General features: G+C 57.2%; 2 protein-coding genes across 11 annotated transcripts in view; one reads left to right on the top strand and one right to left on the bottom strand.

Annotated features, from left to right (window-relative positions):
- Positions 1-2,967, top strand: part of ADAR (adenosine deaminase RNA specific) — a 41,368-nt gene extending 38,401 nt beyond the window's left edge. For 6 of the 10 annotated variants that reach the window (XM_028502640.2, XM_028502642.2, XM_036015450.1 and 3 more), the window contains 4 exons: positions 722-904; positions 1,402-1,514; positions 1,854-1,981; positions 2,127-2,967. In XM_028502640.2, the coding sequence (XP_028358441.1) occupies positions 722-904; positions 1,402-1,514; positions 1,854-1,981; positions 2,127-2,385 (683 nt within the window). In that variant the 3' untranslated portion in view covers positions 2,386-2,967. The remainder of the gene's footprint in view (positions 1-721; positions 905-1,401; positions 1,515-1,853; positions 1,982-2,126) is intronic. The other 4 variants (XM_036015447.1, XM_036015449.1, XM_036015448.1 and 1 more) reach the window with 2 other exon arrangements.
- A 2,199-nt stretch (positions 2,968-5,166) lies between these two features.
- Positions 5,167-19,445, bottom strand: CHRNB2 (cholinergic receptor nicotinic beta 2 subunit). Its single transcript, XM_028502875.2, has 6 exons — positions 17,484-19,445; positions 16,141-16,286; positions 15,916-15,960; positions 15,099-15,208; positions 13,339-14,311; positions 5,167-10,128 (listed from the first exon to the last, which is right to left on the bottom strand). Exons 1-6 carry the CDS (start codon positions 17,545-17,547, stop codon positions 9,958-9,960), a joined length of 1,509 nt encoding a protein of 502 aa, XP_028358676.1. The 5' UTR covers positions 17,548-19,445; the 3' UTR covers positions 5,167-9,957.
- Between the last annotated feature and the right edge of the window lie 670 nt (positions 19,446-20,115).

Below are 20,115 nucleotides of genomic sequence, written 5' to 3'. Positions count from 1 at the left end.
CCCTGATTGGGAATCGAACCTGCGACACTTTGGTTCACAGCCCATGCTCAATCCACTGAGCTACGCCAGCCAGGGCTGGAGGATTCTTCTGGGGATAATAAAATGCTTTAAAATTGATCGGGGCGATGGGTGCACAACTGTGCACACCCTGAAAAGTCGCTGAGTTGCGTGCTGTAAGTGGGTGAGTTCTCTCACTCCAGCTGTCATTCAGAGAAGAAGGAACCGCCCCCCCTAGTGGTTTCCCCGACACGGCAAAGCAGACCCTGCATCGCCACCGGCCGCATGGCCGCAGTCAGCTCCCGGACAGCCCACCCTCTCGCTGCCTCGGGGGTTCCGCTTGCCCTGTTCCCTGTGTCTGAACTCGCTCTGCTGTTCCTTCTCCTTCGCGTCTCAGCGCCCTGGTGGCTTCTCCCCGCGGGTGCCCTGCTGTCCCTCAAAGCCCTCAGGGCAGGTCGCCCCCCAGCAGCCTTGCGTCCATGTTGGTTTTTATTGCTTGGTGTCTGGCCCGTTTCCCTTCTGTCCTCACCTCCGTGAGCGCTCGGGGAGGGTAAGGATCTCACTCGGTTTTGTTCACCGTGATTGCGCGGCACCAGGCGCAGCGCCCCACGCACAGTAGGCGCTGTGGGATGTGTGAAGAGCGAAGGTGTGAGTAGCCTGTGGCCCGAGTCGGAGGAACGGACCCTGCGCTCCGGCCCAGGGGTCTGACCCAGGTCTCTCACAGGGGAAGGCACGATCCCGGTAGAGTCCAGTGACATCGTGCCCACGTGGGATGGCATCCGGCTCGGGGAGAGGCTCCGCACCATGTCCTGCAGTGACAAAATCCTGCGCTGGAACGTGCTAGGCCTGCAAGGGGCGCTGTTGACCCACTTCCTGCAGCCCGTGTATCTCCAGTCTGTCACACTGGGTAAGGGCCCGTCTGAGAGCCAGGACCAGGCTGTCCTTCCGGTGCCCAGATGTCAGCAGACTGCGTGCTTCGTGGTCAGGCATTAGCGTGAAGCCTCCCCTCAGAGTGTGTCCGACCCAGTCGTCAGTGGTCGAGTCCTTGTGTGCGGTCTGTCACGCTGGGGGGACCGGGTTAGGCAGCGAGCCCAGGCAAGGATGTGCCGGGCAGGTTTCTTCAGGATGAATTAAGGAAGCACAGCAGCCAGACTGCAGCGTCTTCGCTTCCTCCACCTCCCCAGCCCTGACCTTTCCTGGAACCTTACACATTTTGCCCATATCTTCGATGATGGCAGCCACAGCCACGGTTCAGCCTTCTTAACGTCCCGACAACTCCGTTTTGTACCCTCAGGTGCCCCCTCAGGCACCCCCCCCCCAACCCCCGCCCCTGCCCCCACATGCCTCTGCTCGGTGTGGCATTTGGTGCAAACACAGGTGTGCACATTTCTCTTTTGTACCCAGGTTACCTTTTCAGCCAAGGGCATCTGACGCGTGCCATTTGCTGTCGTGTGACAAGAGACGGGAGTGCATTTGAGGATGGACTGCGACACCCCTTTATTGTCAACCACCCCAAGGTGCTATGTGTAACCCCTTCTGTTTTCCCCTTGACGTTCTCCTGTTCAAGTGTTCTGTGTGCAGGGCAAACACGCGCAGTGCAGTCAAAGGCAGCCTTAGTCGGTACCCCAGGAACTTACCCTTTTCTTGTTGTGATTGCCAATGGCTGCCCTCCTTGTTGTCTTGGATTCATCTGAATCTAGGAGTTAGTATACTTCGTGCCACAGTCACACAGAATCCTACAGAAGGGGGAAGTCGTGAGCCCGTGGTCCCTCTTCCCTCTGAGCCCCAAGTTCCTGCTCCAGCACCTTTTTCCTGAGCCATGTCCCTCCTTTTCCTGGTGCTCTTGCGACTCCTAGGTCGGCCGAGTCAGCGTGTATGACTCCAAAAGGCAGTCCGGGAAGACCAAGGAGACGAGCGTCAACTGGTGTTTGGCCGACGGCTACGACCTGGAGATCCTGGATGGGACCAGGGGCACCGTGGACGGGTGAGGAGTGGGGAGCACAGGGTGACCTGCGGGGATGACACGCTGGCCACTCTCCAGGGCTGCTCTTCCCACCGTGGTGTCGTCTCCCGGGGCTCCCCTCCATGTCTGGTCCCAGCCGAGTGATGAATGCCTTCTGTTTTTCCAGGCCGCGGAATGAATTGTCCCGGGTCTCCAAAAAGAACATTTTTTTTCTATTTAAGAGGCTCTGTTCCTTCCGGGACCGCAGAGATCTACTTCAACTCTCCTATGGTGAGGCCAAGAAAGCTGCCCGTGACTATGAGACAGCCAAGAACTATTTCAAAAAAAGCCTGAAGGACATGGGCTACGGGAACTGGATAAGCAAGCCCCAGGAGGAAAAGAACTTCTATCTCAGTGGTCCCTCGACTGACCACAGGACAGTGTAGGGCAGGGCGTTTCACACCGGGGTGAGAGACGTCGGTCGGAGCGTCCCTCAGCACATTGGACTTGGGGGCCTGTTTTTTCTTTCTCTTCCCTTTTTAACGGAACCACAGTTGCCGGTACTGAGACCTCGGGGTTCCTGTTTGTCCTGCTTCCCTCGGGAATACCAGGCCGGTTCTCTCCAGGTTCTCTCATCTCTCCACCCGGCGCATAAGCAGTCACTGAGCACCCACAACCCACCTCCTCCTCAGTTGGGTTTGGGTGTTTTCCGTTTCCTTTCCCTCTGTCTGTTCCCGTGTCCTCTCGTGGTCGCGAGCAGGTTCCATCAGCTCTGTGAGTCGTGTCAGGGACGATGGTCTCGTGTGGGTGATTTCATCTGCAAGCCCCCCCACCCCTTCTGTGGTCACACTTCTCACTTTCCTCCAAGCAGGTGAACAGGGGACCTACAGAGTCTAGTGAGGCAGTTAGAAGGGCAGGGTTTGAAGCTGCAGTGAGCTAATTCCTGGTGCCCAGTGTGATTGGGATCTGCAGACAATACCCATTGATCTTCGGATCTTGCACTTTAGCCAGCTGAGGAGGGGCCCAGAGGCTGGGACAGCTGCCCCTCCAAAGCGTGTCCCTTGCCCAGGTGGCAGGAAAGGTGAGGGCCAGCCAGACTGGACGAGGGAGTTGCCCGAGGGGTGGCTGAGATGCCCCCTGCAGGGCTGGCCAGTTCATTTCCCAGGGGAGCACAGGCGGGCCTTGGAGTGTCGCCAGGGCCCCAGCTGTAGCTCCTCCTAAAGCATTCCTAGGAATTCGCCCTGCCAGTGCCGGGATTAGGGCCTGGAGGGCTGTCCTCTTTCCTTAAGTAAACAGGACTTAGCAAGAACAAGGTAGAAACAAGGTCGGGGCGGGTCGCTGTCCCACCCACCATATTTCTTAGGACAGCGACCCCAGGGGAGGCCAGTTAAGTCGTGGGTGAATTAGGAGTGTTTAAAGGAGTGCCATAACTTGTAATTGCACAGGTTGAAATTCAGATACAATTTTCCATTTATCCAAGCGCTTATCATGCTTTTGTTCTGCTAGGTAACTCTGGAAGGCTGTTCACGGGCAAGTCGCACACCTGCGGTGTCCCTGCCTGGCGGGGAGTTCCACAGGGTTGACGTGGCAGCAGTTGTAGGGGAAAGGGCAGGTTGTCCTCAGATCCTGTGAGGTGGAGTCCCCAGTCTACACCTCAAGTAATGCCACTTGTGGTCCGAGCCTCTGCCTCTGTGGGGCCTGGCTGTAGGCCAGGGTCAGGCAGACACGCTCCAGAGAGGCACAGAGGCCCTGCCGCCTCGCCACCTGCGCCGGCCTCTCTGGAGGAATCTTCTCTCTTCGTCTGTGAACGTGCTGAGCCAGCACCCTCCATGGTTTCCCACCCTCCCCCCACCCCACCCCACCCACTGCTGACTAGGCAACCCCGCCTGTCCCCCCTTCAACAGTAGGTATGTCCGTGTGTGTACTTTTATTTTTATTCTTGTAGCTAGTGTTCCCGAAAACTGACCAAATGAGAAACCCAAGTTTTATTAACACACTAAGGGTGTCTACAGACACCCGAGTGTCCGGAGGGGCTCGCAGGGAAACGGCGCTGGCTCCTGGAGCGGAGGGAGCCTGCCCGCGTCTGTGTGTGCTGAAGGCACAGTGGGCAGTCCTGCCCACTGGAGGCAGCTGGTCCTCCTGCTGCTCCCAGCTGGAGGCTGTCACCCGCTGGTTCCTCAGAATATCGCCCCCTCTGGTCCATCTCAGGCACTAGAATCTCTGGCTTAGCTCTTTAACCAGGAGCACAGGGCTCTCAAAAGACCAGAGACCCCGCTCACCCCAGGGTCTTATCTAGCAACCTTGCAGCATTTGGTTTCTGCTGTAGGAAGAAAGCGAGGCACCCCGAACCCCCCGTGTCTGCTGGAATCAAGCCTGTGTCGGGCCCTGCACGGCCATGCTGCCCCCGCCCCATGCCCCTCAGTCACACGGGACAGAGGAGGCAGAGCCCAATGCCTAAGTCCTTCTCTTCACTTTCTCATCCACTCTTTGTTTTTAATAAGCAGGACCCCCTTCTGCCTCTCCCCCCACCTTTTTTTAAATGATCTTTGTAGTTGATTTGTCTGAACTGTGGCTATTGTGCATTCTTTGAGTAATCACTTGTAAAAGTTGTCGCTGCTTGAAGCTATTTTCCTTTACTCACTTCGAAGAGATTTTGCTGGTTTGGGGGTCCTGGCAGAGACTCCCAAGAGCAGAGTAGGGAAGAGCCCCGCGGGGACTTGGATGCCACGATGGCTGCAGTCAGGTTTCGATTCCACTTTGTGTGCCCCTTAACAGTGACTAACTGTCCACATTCCTCCTGAATAAAAGATCTGAATTGGTAGAAAGCCTCACGTCCTGGTTTCTTGGGGAGGTGAGAGTGGGGGCGATGGCTGCACCTGGTGCCTGGGGAGAGGGCCGCCCTCTTCACCATTTCATCGGCCCGTCTGGGAGGCGAGCTTGTATTTGGGTGGGCTGAGCTACACCAGGTACATGCCCCACTCCAACCCCATCAGAGCCCACCCGTAAATGCCTGGTTCCCAGAGACTTCACAGGCAAGATTTCAAGGCCCAGGGGAGGAACCGTATCACCAATCACACATGGAATTCCCCTCCCCTTGCTGGTGGTGGTTCTCCGCCCCCGCCCCCACCCACCCGCTCACGGTGCCTTGCCTGCAGGCTGTGCCTGTTTGGAGTCAAGTTGCAGTCTGAACCCCGGCTGGCTCATCTGCATTCTCAGGAGATGGGCCATTTGCCTTTTACTTCATAGATGGCATCCAGAATATTTTTTCATCTTGAATTTCAAAGAGAATGCACAGCTTTCCACATTGTCATTTAGTTGGGAATTTCTACAAGGCTCGTCCTTGACCTTTTAAAAATGATATGCCAGAGGACAGGGGGGTGGGCCTAAGTCACAATAAAGCCTGCTTCCTCATGCATCATACAGACAGCAGCGGGGCAGGAGGGCCAGTGACATGCTTGGGGGTGCAGAAGGACTCTGGGTATCACAGGGGTGCTGGGTGAGCCGGACAGGGAAGGACAATGTGTCTGCCTGCTGGGGTGCCCTGGGACCCTGGGCACCCGTCTGGTTCTTGGGCAGCTCCCGGTTCCACCTGGAGGGAAATGTAGCGCCCGAGTATTCCAGAACGAGGGCAGTTTCCTTCGTACCTGAGGTGAGTGCCAGGCGCGCCTGCGGAGGGAGCAAGGCCATCCTCCCCACCATGCACCTCCAACTGGACAGGAGAGCAGACTGCCCTGCAGGACCTCAGGGTTTTCTTCTATTGCTGGTGACCCTGCATTTCATCTGGGGGCCCACTGATACCAGCTTGAGGAGTTGGGACCAGATCACGCCAGTGTCCAGGGAGCAGTTCTGGCCCCCATACAGACGACAGCCTTGACTTCCCAGAGTGCAGGGAGAGGCGGCCCCCCAGCCATCCCTGCCTCCAGGAGACTGATCCTCATCTCTACCCTGTCCTCTGGGGTCCTCCCCTGGAGCTTTTCCTGGGCTCTGTCTAGTACAGGCCCAGGCATTTCATTTCCATCTGATGGACAGACTTGTAAGGCAACACATCACGATAATGGAACTGTTACCACTGACCTTTGCTTTAGTTTTCTTTAGAAAACTGCATGTGTGCAGCTTTCCCTGAGCTCTCCCTTTTTTCCCATGTAGCCGGTCCCTGAGGATCCTGCCCCCTCCCAATATAAGAGACAAAACATCTTTGGAAACTTGTCTTTATGAGAATCTTGAGTTCCTAATGCATCTGGCCTGGAGCAGGCTGAACAGTGCAAATATTCCAGGAAGACAGACAAGAGAGGCCAACCAAGGCCAGTGTCGGGGAGAAGGGGGCACTGCAGGCCAGCGAGTGAAGCGTCCTAAGATTCCTAGCTCTATGGTCCCTTAGCAACCACGAGGCTCTCACACCCACCGCTGGGACCTGGTGGGACCCATCTCTAAAGGTCCTCTGTCTAGTCTGGCTGGGTGAGTGGGAGGCTGGTCAGCACCAGTGGGCTGTGAGGGACGCTGTGACACCAGCCCAGCTGTTAAGTGGAGAGTGGCAGCTGAGTCCGGGGCCGCTCTGGCTTGGGAACAAATTCAGAGCAGACCGATGCCCTGACTTTCCTGTTACCTGCCTCAGAGGGCAGCCGGACTCTGCGATCAGGAGCCTTGGGTTTCAGGCCCAGCACTGCTCGCCAGATGTAGCTTGGTCTCTCTGAGCCCGGTTCTCTCTTCTGTCAACAGGGCCCCTTCCCTGCGGGGGTCGTGGTGAGGGACAGAGGCGGTGCAGCTGGAGCACGTGGCAGGGAGCAGGCTCCTAGCGAACAGCAGCCACGCCGGAAGTGGGAGGAGACAGGACGAGAGTCTGAGCTCCGAAGTCTCCGCAGAGCATTCCCCGCCTCCTTCCCGGGAGCCTGCCGCCCTCCCTCCCTCCGCAGGCGGCCTTCCTCTGCAGGAAGTGCCAGCCGGGGGCTGCCCCTGTCTTGTTTGCTTTTAAATTTGCAATAACTCGGTACCAGCTGTCCCAGCATTAGCCCCCTCGCTGCCAGGAAACTGCCTTCCTCCTGCGGCAGTGCCAGCCGGCCGAAGCAGGGAGTCTGCGCAGAGCCTCTTTTCAGACAAAAATGGCTACAGAGCACCTGTGGTCTTCCGTTTCCGACGGAGACCATCCCAAAGTCTCTCCTCACTGCCCCCCTCTAGCCCACCTCACTCAGGTTACAACCCATAATCTCCCGCCCTCTGCAGGTCTGGGGCCCCCGGCCTTGCCCAGCGCTGAGCCGGCTACCGGTTCCCTCCAGAGACGGCTGGGCTGCAGAAGGGGCAAGGTGCCGCCCAAACAACACCCAGGGAAGAAGACAGAGGACCTGGGAACAAGAGACTGGTTCTCCAAACCCGGGACTGACGAGTAACACCTGGCCCGTGCAGCGGCATCCTCCTCCCTGCACCTCTGCCCTCCCCGCTGCGGGGAGGGCCCCTGAAGGGCTGCAGCTGGAGGTGGAGGGGATGGCGCTGCCCCACGGACCCCGCCCAGTTAACCCCTCAAGTACACCGACCTCTCTTCCTTGCTGCAGCCCTCAGCCTGCTCCGCCACCTCTGTTTACAGAAGAGGAGGATCAAGTTCTGAGCTAGGTGCTGGAGGGAGCGCAAGGTCAGGCAGCAAACGCCCTCCAGGCCCCAGTTTCGTGGTGTCAGAGAGGATTTGGAGAAGCTGCTCTCTAAGTCCCCGGAGCCCTCTGCTGACTGCCTTGGACAACAGCCACTTGGGAAGTACTGAAAGCATGTACAGGTGACAGCAGCAGCCGATGGGGCCAGGAGCCTGGGAGAGCTGGCCCCATGGGCCCCAGGCCGGCACCCCACCCTTCAGAGGGAAGGTTCCTTTCCCGTTGCTGTTTCAGGTTCCAGGCTGTTTCTTCAGGGCTGTGAGTTTGAGGCAGGTCCCAGCACAATGCGGGCAACTGGAAATTTGCTGTTCTATTTTGTTTGAACAAAAAGGAAAAAGGACTCATAGCCATGGTCAATAGTGGGGTGATTGCAGGGGAAAGGGGCTATGGGGGGGTTAAACGGAAATAGAAAACAATACAATAAAATCAATCTGCTGTTCTAGAAGGGAGTGTCCATGGAGCCAAGACACTACCCCTCACAAGAGATGTGCAGAAGCCCATGTTGGCAGGTGGGTAGCAGCACTGGGGACAAGGCACATGACACCGGCAGGATTAGGTCAGCAGAGGGCTCTGAGCGCACACCTGCATGGGGAGGAGCTGACCGAGAAGGGAGGTCAAGGCCAGTGCCAGAGCTCTCAACCCAGGAGTGGAATGAGACTCCGCTGAAGAGCTGAAGACGCTGGGAGAGCCCCGCCCACCAGACTCACAAGCATTCCCTCCAGCTCTCAGTTTCCCCCAGCCCAGGCCCTGTTCTGGGGGACTTGGTTTGAACGAGGAAGAGGCAGGGTAAGTGAGGGTCTGAGGGGAGGCGGACATGACAGGGGACCCTGTTCCCACTGGCTGCGACTGCCTCACATTCACAGGGCATCCCCCCGGCCGGGGAAAGCACTGGGCTTTTTCATAAACGCCGCTTCATCCTTAGAGCAAGCCCATAAAGGGGCACCACTGTCCGCATCTGACAGGTGAGGAAGCTGAGAACCAGCAGGGCAGACTCCCCTCAGGTGGCTGAGGAAGCGGCCCAGCTGGGACTAGAGTCCAGAACATGATCCCGGTGCTCGCATGTGCCACGTGTGTCCCCTCACCCACTGGCACCTGCCCCCACGCCAAACGGTGCTGTGCCTGGAGAAGCAGGGGCCCAGCTGGGCATGAGAAGAGCACGGTCTGTGCATGGCAGTGCCCCTCGGTGCACTTGGCATAGTGACCCCTCTGTGACCGGCCACCTGCTGGCCCAGCACTGACCACAGGCTGGGACCATAAATCAGAGGCCGTCATGTGGCAGGGGCAGGGACAGAAGATCTCATAACAGGTCTCTTTCCTATGCTAACAGGCCAGGTGGCCTCCAGCTGTCCCCTGGGAGCAGTGTTAGAATACGGCCTCCAGGGACTCGCAGGACGGGATGCTTTCAGGGGTGCTGCTGACAGCAGCAGCCCCGTCCCACTGCACCCTTGCTCAGGTTTGGGTTGGGGGGGGTGGCAGCGGGTGGGCACAAGCAGAAAAAATGGAGCCCTGAAGAGGGCGGAGCAGGAGCAGCGCTGATGTGGCCACTCCTCTGCAGCCAGCCCCGCTTCGGGCAAAAAGGCTGGGTCTGCTTACGGTGAACATCTTCCCTTCGTTTACTACAAACAACCGGTCAGTTCAGCTGGGATGAAAAACAGCCTGTGGACATGACCTCAGGCTCCAAGCAGGTCATGCAAAGACTCAAAACTCAGAGGCTCCCCAGTACCCAGCCTTGTCCACCACACCTGGGCCGGGCAGGAAAGGAAGAAAAGCCCAGGGGGTGTGAGAATTCGTCACTGGAGAAGGGGAACTGGGGCTGGGCTCTGGACCCCTCAGGAGCAAGGGGCTGTGGGGATGGGCTGGAAGCTTCCCCCCAGGAGGCTGACCCTCTGGGCAGGACCCTCTGCCCAGCTGCTGTCCACTGGGGCGGGGGCAGGTGTCAGGTCACGTCCAGGCCGCTCTTGCTCCTCCCTTCTGAGCTGCCTCATGTCCAGCCAGCCTATCACAGGGTCAGAGCCCCTGTTCCTCCTCCCCACATCCCTTCCCATGATTTGGAGGCAACAGATGATTCTGTCCCTTTTAGGCCCCTTCCCCTTGGTACTGTCCTCAGGCTGGAAGTCTCCGACGTCTCCGTCCTCTTCTTCTCCGCTTCTGTCCTCGACCAGCAGCACTCTCGCCTGGGCTGGTGCAAGAGGAGGAGAGCGGCCGGCGCCGCCCCCAGCTGGAGCTGGCTGAGTGTGGGCTGCAGTGCGGGGGCAGGGGCTCCAGGCGATGTGAAGGAATGGATCTTTGTGGGCAGCAACGCTTTCCTGGTCGCTCATCCACCTCCACCCGAAGCTACTGAACAACAGAGGACAAAGGGGTGAAGGAGCACGGAGCCGGGGGGCCTCACTTGGAGCTGGGAGCCGAGTGGTCTGCATGGAGGAAGGTGGCAGTGGTGTAGTTTTGGAAGAGAGGTTGTAGGAACATTCCGATGGTGCCAAAGACACAGACGAAGACAAAGATCCAAAGGAACAGGCGGTCGATCACCATGGCAACATACTTCCAGTCCTCACTCACCTGGACAGGAGACAAATGATGCCCAGGTGTATCAGTCACATGATGTGGGATAGGAGTGGGGTGGTGATAAGCACCCCACCTTACACCTTACGCAGACACATCACTCTCTCCCTCCATGACCCTAGAGTGACCCTTCTGAAGCATGGTTTCAGTCCTGCCTGCTTAAAAGCCTCCAGTGGCCCCACTGCCTCCAGGACCTCTCCGAACTCCCAGATCTGGAATCAAGACCCTGCTGTGACAATGTGCGCCTACCCCCACCCTCTTCCGTGCTGGAACCTGGATTTACCAAACCCCACAGGTCCTCTCGGGTCTCTGTGCTTTTGGGTTCCCTTTCTGTCTAGAATTCTGGTCCTCCCTTTCTATACTTGCTGAACTCCTACACATCCTTCCAAGCCCAAATCAAATGTAACCTCTTCTGGGAAGGCTTTCTTGATCCCCCTGATCAGAATGAACCATTGTCCCTTCCAGGTTCCTTTAGCACTGCAGACGCGCTGTGCCATCACTTCAATTTGCAGGTCTGCCCCCGCCCCCACTCCTAAACTACAGGGACTCATCAAATGCGCTTTTGTCATTCCAGCACCTGGAACACAGAGAGACAGGAAATGGGTCTTGAATTAGCGAATGGATGGCTCCCTCTGCTCCCTGTGTGACCGCAGGGGAGCCCGTCCCAGGGCACCATCTGAGCATGCAGGCCCCGAGGGCGAAGACTGGGTCCCGGATGTGAACAAATCTGTCAAAAAGACAGTGACTTCTGTAGGTTCTAGGGGGAGTGCTGGCCTCCCCTCAGAGCTGCTCCGCTCCAGCCTGGCTCTGGGCCTGGTGCGCACGCTCCCCTGCAGCCCTGCGAGCCGGGGGCTGGGGGAAGAGGCTGCGCACCTTCATTTAGTCAGCAGCTGAATAATGACTTGTTCCTGTCACATGTGTGCCTCCTGTGTCCCTGGCACCATGCTGGCACGGGGGATATAAAGAGAGCAGGACAAAAAAATACATCCTGTGGTTTGCAGTCTACTGAGGGAGGTGATGGACACTAAATAAGTAAAAATTTAAAAAGTACACAGGCTGCCTATAAGGAAACAGAGGGCTGAGACAGAGAAGTGGGGGGGACGATGTGATTTACAGTGTGGCCTAGGAAGGCCTCTTGGAGGAGGTGACATCTGCAGTGAGAGGGGATGTGAGGAGCCAGCTGTGGCAGGAGAAGTCACCTTCAGCCAGCCTGCACCCTTCAAAAGGGTTTACACCAGGGAAGACCAAGCCGAGGAACTGCTCCGGGCTGAACTAAAGAGGCAGGGCAGCCAAATGCTCTGGATTTGGCATGGTCCCAAGACCATGGATTGACATGAGGGCGATGCTACCAAGGGCATCACGGGAAAATTGGGAAAACCGAATCTGGACTTTAGATATTGTACTGATGCTGAATTTCCCGAATTTGGTCATTGAACCTGGTTTATGCAAGGCAGTGTCCCTGTTCTGAGGAGGGGCACGCTGTCATGCTTAGAATAAAGGGTCACAATGTCTACAACGTAAACAGGATATCGAAAGTTATTAATAAATTTTTAAAAGGAAAAAGGGCATTCTGAGCAGAGAGACCAATCTGTGCAAACGTCCTGAGGCAGGAAAGAGCTTAGCTTGCTTAGGAAGGTCAATCAGACAAGCCAGTGAGCTGAGCAAGGGGGAGGAGGCACAAGGGGGCGGGTGGGCGGGGGGGGACACTGTCTGGATGGAGAGGCACAGGAGCTGAGTCCAGGGCACCAGCACACGTCTCTGCTCCGGCCGGGGCGAGAGCTGACGGAGGCCCACAGCCAGGGGCAGCGTGCAGACGGTGCAGGAACAGGGAAGCTGAGGATAATATTGGGGGTTGTGCTCACGGGTCAAGACTTCTGAGAATCTGGACGGTGAGGGAGGTGAGAGAGAAAGTTAAACGTGGGGAAATCACTCAAGGTTTTTAGTCCAAACCATCACGCGGAAGGAGCTGATTCCATTTACTAAAAGATGGATGAGGAGGAGGTGGGGATACGTGTTAAGCACTCAGCTTGGGAACGCTGAGTCTGAGATGCCTCCGAAGCATCCAAGTAGGTCACTGCACCGTCAGCACCAGCTCAGAAGACGCACAGGGCAGGAGCGGACTACAGCAGAGGCGGTGGAGGCGGAGAGGAACAGCTGAGCCCCTGCACCGCCACCCCCACCCCTGCCTCTCCCACTCGGCCTCGGCTGGCTCTGAGGCTTTCACCCCAAACCCCCCAGCCTGGCCAGCCCCTCTTCCTCCATCAGGACCCACGCAAACGCCACGCTCTGAAGTCCTCCTCCTCCTTCTCCCTCCAAACAGTAGGGCAGAGAGCTCACCCTTCCTCACCCACGAACCAAAATGGCAGCAACCCAGCAGAAACATCACCGGTCACCATGGCAACAGCTGGGCAGCAGCCAGGAGCTAGCCAGGTACTGGAGACTGAAGGGGCTGGGGGCTGGGCCTGGCCAGCCACAACCCAAAGTGGGGGCGCTCAACTCTTTAGACTTGGTTCCCAGATGCAGAAATCAGGGGAGTCCCCGTCTGAAGAACTGCCACAGAAAACGCCTGCTGTGCAGCAGTGTGGGGGACAGGTCTCGGAAGCCCTAGCCTCCACCTGCCCTCACCTCCATAAATATTTCACGAGGCCATCCCCAGGGCCCCATGACAGCAGAAAGAGTATGTTGATCTGGCACCGTCCTCCCCTGTACCCGCGGGCTCTCGGAAACTCTTAACCACCCCCCAACACACACACCCTTTGTACTCCCCTTAGTTTCACCCCCCTGGTGGGGGGCACACAAAGGACTCAGCTGTGGTTTGTGCTGAGAGCTGAAAATTAACAACTTGGACTTGGGAATACAAGGGGTGGGTGGGAACTCTCGGGACACGGCCACAGGCCAACTGCAAACGCAGAAGGGCCTTCTCCCTTTCCTGGCCGTCCTCCTGACACTAATGATGCCCCAGATGGGGCATCTTCGCCCTGGCTACTAGTCCTCAGGGAGCCGCAAGGTCAACCTGTACGGACTCCAACTTAGGCAGCGCCACCACCTGGAAGCCGACTGCGAACACCGACCAGCGCCCAGGCCTACGGCTGCAAGCAGACGCACGTTTCCCTCATCCGGCCCTTTTCGCTGTGCATGCCGCTACCGTGCGGCCGCTTTCCACTGCAGCCCCGCATCTCACGTCCCACGGCCGCGCGCTGCACTCACGCTTTGGTCGTCGTCCTCGCTGCGCATGTGGTCCGCGATGAAGCGCACACCGTCCACCGCCTCCTGGAGGCCACAGCCACACGGCCCCCCCAAGCGCCCCGGGACAGCTGCCGGCGCAGGCTCTGCCCCAAAGGCCTCAGCCAAGCCCTGGACCGACGCGCGGTTGACAAAGCACGTGCAGGAGTCGGCCCCAGGGGCTTCGCGGAAGAAGAGGGTCCTGGGGCCCTCGCGCTCGCGCTGGCGCCTCCGAAGGCGCAGGCGTTGGCGGGCGCATTGCCGGCGCGGCTGCTGCATGAAGAGTAGCGTGGGCAGCTTCTCCAGGAAGACGACCTTGACCCAGGGTGCCATGGTGTGTGTGGTGGGCGAGCGGTGGTGCACGTTGAGCACGCACACACTGGTGACGATGGAGAAGGTGACGAGCACCATGGTGAACATGAGGTACTTGCCAACAAGCGGCACGTCGAGGGACGTGGGCGGCACGATCTTGGAGATGAGCAGCAGGAAGACGGTGAGAGCCAGCAGCACAGAGATGCACAGCGTCATCTTCTCGCCGCAGTCGGACGGCAGGTAGAAGACGAGGATGGCCAGGGAGGTGATAAGCACACAGGGGATGATGAGGTTGATGGTGTAGAACAGCGGCTTGCGGCGGATGATGAAGTCGTAGGTGATGTCCACGTAAGTGGAGTCCTCCGGGTTCTCGTTGCGCCGGCCGGGCAGCGCCACGATGTCCCACTCGCCACTGGGTGTGAAGTCGTCCAGGCTGGCCACATCACTCTTGAGCACCAGGTCGATCTCCGTGCGGTCGTAGGTCCACGAGCGGAACTTCATGGTACAGTTCTGCTGGTCAAACGGGAAGTGCTTTACTTCGATCTTGCAGGCGCTCTTGTAGATGGCCGGCGGCAGCCAGAAGATGCTGCCGTCGTAGGAGACCACGGCGTTGGAATAGAAGGACACCTCATACATGCCGTCAGCACTGCCAAGGGATGAGCAGTCAGCTCTGGCCCCAACGTTCTCCACCCCCACCCATCAACCCAGCCCTGGCTAGGAGGAGAGGAAAGCCAAAGGGAGGTATGGGAGGGGGAACCCAGGTCTGAGGGTAACCACCCAGAGTGTAGGGAGGTAGAGCAGGAACCGTATGGGGGGGGGTTGTGGGGAGAAGAGGTGTTCTGCTCAGAACTGTGAGGCCCCTTCGAGATGAAGAGGCAGATGAAGGGGGGGGGGCAGTATGGCTGCTACCTGTCCTGCACTGTGGAAGCCGTTTGCTTCATGTAAGGGTGGAGAAGTTGGGGGAGCCAGGGAGGCCAGAGTGAGGCACCCCAAGCAACGATGTGGGACAGAGGCAGGTGGGAGCAGGAGATGGTCCCAATAACGGTTTGGGAGGTAAAAGGGATTATTTCAGGAGAGGGCATAGCACCTGGAGGAGAAAGTGAGACCTCCGGGTTGTCCAATCCTGGAAAGCCTATCCTCAAATCAGTTTAGGCACTGGCGGCTGTGAGTCCTTGCTTACATCCCACAGCAGCTCCAAACACTGGGACTCCTGAATGGCTGGGCGGTGCCAACAGTGGGCCGAGTTACCCTGGCTGTCCACATTATACCTCACGGGTCTGCGTCTGTCTGTCTGGGTAGTGGCTGCATCTATGCCAAGGAAGAGACTCCTCTCTGCACCCACCATGAGCTGAGTTGCCTCCCCCAAGACCTCTTCCTTCTCTGAGCACTCCCTTGGTCTCCCCTAGCCTTCCCATGGCTCCGAGGTCACCTACTTGTTGTACAGGACCACATCTGGGAGCCAGATGTGTTTGGAAGGGAGTCGAACTTTCTTCATGTTGTCAAACTCCTCAGGCTTCCATGTGAGGCGATAATCCTCCCATTCCTGGGAAAGGGAGAGAGGGAGGCAGCACCGACCTCTGCCTTGGGAGGGGCCCGCAGTTAAGGACAGTGACAAGAGGGGCCCATCTAGCTTGAGGAAGCTTTTCAAGCCATCACCTTTCCACAGTGACTACTCTGTCCAGCATATGTGGCTTATAAAATATACTCTCATTTAAACTGCACAGCTAAGCCAAGACATTAGAATCTACATTTTACAAATGAGAAAATGAGCCCTGGCTGGCATAGCTCAGTGGATTGAGCGCAGGCTGCAAACCAAAGCATCGCAGGTTCAATTCCCAGTCAGGGCACATGCCTGGGTTGCAGGCCATGGCCCCCAGCAACCGCACGTTGAGGTTTCTCTCTCTCTCTCTCTCTCTCTCTGTCTCTCTTTCTCCCTCCCTTCCCTCTCTAAAAATAAATAAATAAAATCTTAAAAAAAAGAATTACCACCAATTAACAATAAAATGTAATTATAATACTCCTTAAAAAAACAAATGAGAAAATGAATCTTGCAGAGTTTAATATGTTCAAGTCATAGAGCTGGTGAGTGGAAGAACCAAGGTTCAGATGCAGTTATTTAGGACACCAAAGTTTATGCCTTTCTGCCTCTCTTCAGGGGAGTAAAAGAGGGGGAAGCACCTAAAAAGAAAAGAAGAAGAAGCAGAAAAGGATGAAAGAGAAGACCGGGGTGTGGGCAGGAAGAGCACCTACCTGGGTGAGCCAGACATTGGTGGTCATGATCTGCTCCCGCTCGTGCTGCAGGACAGAAGAGAAGCTGCTGCAAAGGCCTCCCCACCTGTGGGCCCCCCACAGCCGCCCCCAGGCCCCGCCCCAGCTCCCAGGCCTTGGGAACTCCAGAGGAGTCAGCACTAATATGAACACATCCTGGCTGTGTTGAGTTCGGTAGCTGGGCGGAGAGTTTGGGATTCCACTCACCACACTGATGAGCTGGGCCAGTGAGACCATAAGCTGGACCGTCACCAGCTCAGAGCCATTGGTGGCTGGGCGGATGAGCTTGTTGTAGCGGGAAGGATCCAGGAGATGCTCCACCAGCCGCTCCTCTGTATCCGTACCCCAGACTCCTGGGCAGGGGATTGAGGGGCAAGAGGTAAGTAAGCAGGCAAAAAAGGCCAGCCCACCCTAGGCAAGGGGGTCAATCCAGGCCCAAACAAGAGGCTGTAGCTTCCCAATGTTCCATCCCTAAGGATACATCAAAATGCTTCGGTTCCCTATGGAGGCCCCTCATAGAGAAACCCTTCCCTGAGAGCCCCAAGCTGCCCAGACAGCCCTACACCAATGTCTCCGGCCCAAGAAACCACTCTGTAGAGATTAGTGGAGACCTGCTCTTCCTCTAAGGTCTCAGAGTGTGGTTTCAAGAGACATGCATGTTTCCAGAGCTTCTCCTAAAAGATGCCTACAATTCAGGGAAGGTTATTCATGTCCCACCATACACCCCTTCCCCTCAGTCAGTGTTCATCTATGCACTCGAGTCACATGATGTGCCTCCACATGTAACTGGCTGTGACCCCCCACCCCCACCCTCGAAGGTACTGGGTTGGAATAGAACCGTTGGAATTTCTAAGCTGTGGGTCAGGGTGCATATTTAGTCCCAAGTTTCAAATATACAGGATCCCACACCCCAGGAGATGACATGCGGGTGTAGAAGTCTCATTAGGTTGTACATTCCCTTTGCACCTGCTCTCCATACGCTCCATGTCCCTCTGTAACTCTGCACAAACACACGCCATCCCCTCGGAGAGGTCCTCCCTGGGCCCCAGCCTGGCAGAGCTCGTTCCCCTCCAAGTCTCCTGTCCCACCCTGCGAGACCGTTGAAAAGTCACTTCTCTCCCCCTCCTTCCCTGCCTCTGTGGAGTGACCAGAACCAGGAGCCCAAGGTGGTGGGCATGGGCAATAGAATCAGGAGCCCAGGGAAATGATGGAGAGCCAAGGGAGGGTGGCGAGCCAGGTGGATGTCTTGACACAATGTTTCACAAGAAGTCAATGGCATTTCAGCCGCAGAGACTGCCCTCCTGACGACCTAGAAAGCCTGGGGAGATTCCCTCCCTCCTTCCTTTGTGTGCCCCACCTCCCCACCCACCCCTGCCCAGGCTTCTGTCGCTTCCTTTCATCACCACTCCTCCCAGCTCAGTCTCCCGGGGCTCCCTGCAGGCCCGAAGGTCTCTCCCCTGACTCCCAGCAGACGCCCCCACCTCCAGGAATCCCTTCCTCCCCCCTCGGAGCCTGGCCGGGTGAGGCAGAGCGCGGCGCCCCGGCGTTACCTGAGCACAGCTGGAGGAGGCCGAAGCCGAGGAGCAGCGCCGCGGAGCCGGGGCGCCAGGCCATGCTGCGGGCATAGCTCGCCGCCTCGCGGAGACCGGCCGGCGGCGCCGCGGCGGGTGCTGTCCGCGGTGCTGAAGCCGCGCCCGCGCCGCCCGCGCTCGGCTCGGGGCTGGGCCTTCGGCCCGACGCCGCGGCGACCGCGGGGCGCAGGGAGTGGGCTGCGAGAAGGGACCGGCTTCTCGCGGGTCCGGTCCGAACGGCGGAGGCTTCTCTGGCCGCTGCTCCGGGGAGTGCGAGCGGGACGGCGAGGGGAGGAGTCTCCGCCCGGAGGCGGAAGCGCCGGGCCTCGGGAAAGCGGGGTCTCGGGGCGGGACGCTCTTTGGCCGGTCCTGCCCGGGCGCCAGGTGTTCGGGAAGCGAAAGCAGACGGTCCTTCGGGCGGCGGCGTCCTGGAGCCCCACGTTGGGGCAGGGCCTGCAGGCTGTTGGGGAAGAGGCGGAGAAACTGCGCTGGTCGGACAAATGAATGGGCCGGGGCCCGCTCAGTCCGGAGGGACGCGGGCCAGCCTGAGGGGGCGCCAGTCGGAGGTTCTGGGGTCCCGCCCATCTGTTTTCTCTCACCGAACCCAAATGATCCTGCCTCCTGGGAAGGCCGAGGGTGCCCCAGAGAACATGCCCCTAGGGGAAGAGACAGGGGGCTGTGGGTTTGCTATTTTAAGAAAACAAACAACTTTGGAGTCTGGAAACAGGGCCCCCTCACCTGTCCCACTCTCTACCTCCCTCCATAAATTCCCTAAAAGGCCAAGCTTTCTATCCCGTCCCAACTGGTCTAAGGTGAGGACTTCTGGGCACAGTCTGAATAGGTGACCTTGAAGGTCGTGAACAGTGGAAGGGTGGGTGGTTCTTATCACTTAGCCTTCCTCACCTCGTTCCTTTCTACTCCAGTCTTTGGGTTCCCTGTGACAAGGCGGATCAGAAGGCCCTTTCACAGAGGCCAGCCCAAGAACGAAGCTAACACAAAGGAGAGCAAAGATGAGACAGAGAAAGAGGTGTCAAAATTCAATGACATCTTTGATCTTGAAAGCCCTGAACTTTTAGCTTGAGAGCCGATAAAGGCTTCCCTTTTTTCTTAGGTGGATTTTTATCACTTTCAACCAAAAGGTTCCTGCCTAAAGCAGCCTTATCATACATCAAGGCTCTGTCTTATTCCCTCTCTGCCTACTTCTTCCACCTCATCTGGGCCACCACCTCCAACTCTACACTTCAAATATTGGCAACGTCTCTATGATCCTCGAATATTCTGTCCCTTCCATCCTCCACGCTTCACGGTCCTTTAAACATGGAGTTCCCTTGGCTTTTTTGTTACCCATTTCCCCCTCAGCTGCCTTTTACTTAACTTTGAACATCTGGCAGCAACGTCAGTTCCTCAAGGAAGCTATGCCTGAGTAAGAACTAGATCAGTAACTTGCTTTATGTTTCCAGAGGATGTCCAATAAGTCAACGAACCAGGCTAGGGTGTTGCTGTCTCTTCCGCGGGATCATGAACCAGCAGAGTGCCTGGCACATTGCGAGGGCTCAACAAATATGGAAAAGGGCTGGTACAGGACTGACACCTTTTACTGTGTAGGGGGATGCTCCACTTTAAAAGCTCAGTTCCTGGAATGGCGGAGGAAGAGCAGGACAAGTACCAGAAAAGGAATGACTGGCAAGAAGTGGGGTGACTGCGAGCCCCTTACTGCACATGAAAGTGGGCCACAAATCTGTGCCAGCAGCTTCAAGGCAAGTGCCTATGTAGACATGTGATAATATCTGAAGAATGAAAGACATCCTGGAACCAAGGAAAGGACTGAATGATAACAGCCTATGGAAAAGGGAAGGGAAAGAGAAGGGTATACACTCACACCGCTGGGGGAAAAGGTCAGAGGCAGGAAGAACTACCTTCAGCAATCAGAGCCACGTGTGCTGAGGATCCACTGCACAGGTGTTGAGGATGCATGGACCAAAAAGACCTCATCCCAGCCGTTAAGGAGATCACAGTTCGGCAACAAAGGCTTATCACACAACATGGTGGCTGCTCAGGAGGGATATAATTGAGGAGCTGTGGAAGCAGGGGAGGGAGAGGTGAATAGTGCCTCTGCGCCTGGAGGGCATGGAGATTAAAACTGAGATTTGAAAACTGAGTGCGCCAGTATGACAAGGGTGGCTTAAAGGCACTCCTGAAAGAGGGATGGCAGGAGGGCTTATGCATAGATGCTGCTTAGCCCTTTCTTCTTTTGGTGGGTGCCAGGCGGTTGAAGAAGGCTTCCTTTATGAAAATCTCTCTCTGGGGTAGTTGCTTGTGTCTCGTTTGGCAGACTAGAGGATCATTTGCTTTCTTGAAGCTCTCGGTTTCTCCCCGATGCTCCTTTAGGCCAGTCATGCAGCCTGCTCACCTGGGCCTCTGCCTTCTCTTTTCAACTCCCCCAGCTTTTACGTCAAGAGTAATTCCAGCCTGGCAGGGAGTGAGTCCTCTTTGCACAACACCCTGCGGCAAAGGAGAACTGGAACACCCTCTCTCCCTCCTCTCCCACACACACTCCTCCCACACCCACCAGGAAGAAAGGCAGCCAGGGAGAGGGAACCATGCAGGGTGA

This window comes from Phyllostomus discolor, chromosome 14, assembly GCF_004126475.2.
Source record: "Phyllostomus discolor isolate MPI-MPIP mPhyDis1 chromosome 14, mPhyDis1.pri.v3, whole genome shotgun sequence".
NCBI classification, from domain to species: domain Eukaryota; kingdom Metazoa; phylum Chordata; class Mammalia; order Chiroptera; family Phyllostomidae; genus Phyllostomus; species Phyllostomus discolor.
This window is presented reverse-complemented; position numbering and strand designations above follow the sequence as displayed.

Bases quoted from the DNA above. Each gene is read 5' to 3' on its own strand.
- CHRNB2 (XM_028502875.2), bottom strand. From the start codon at position 17,547: ATGGCCTGGCGCCCCGGCTCCGCGGCGCTGCTCCTCGGCTTCGGCCTC. The intron at 15,209-15,915 runs GTAGGTGCTCTT...TCCCTTTCCCAG, and splicing joins CCAATGTCTGGCTCACCCAG to GAATGGGAGGATTATCGCCT. The intron at 14,312-15,098 runs GTAGGTGACCTC...ATCCCTTGGCAG, and splicing joins GATGTGGTCCTGTACAACAA to TGCTGACGGCATGTATGAGG.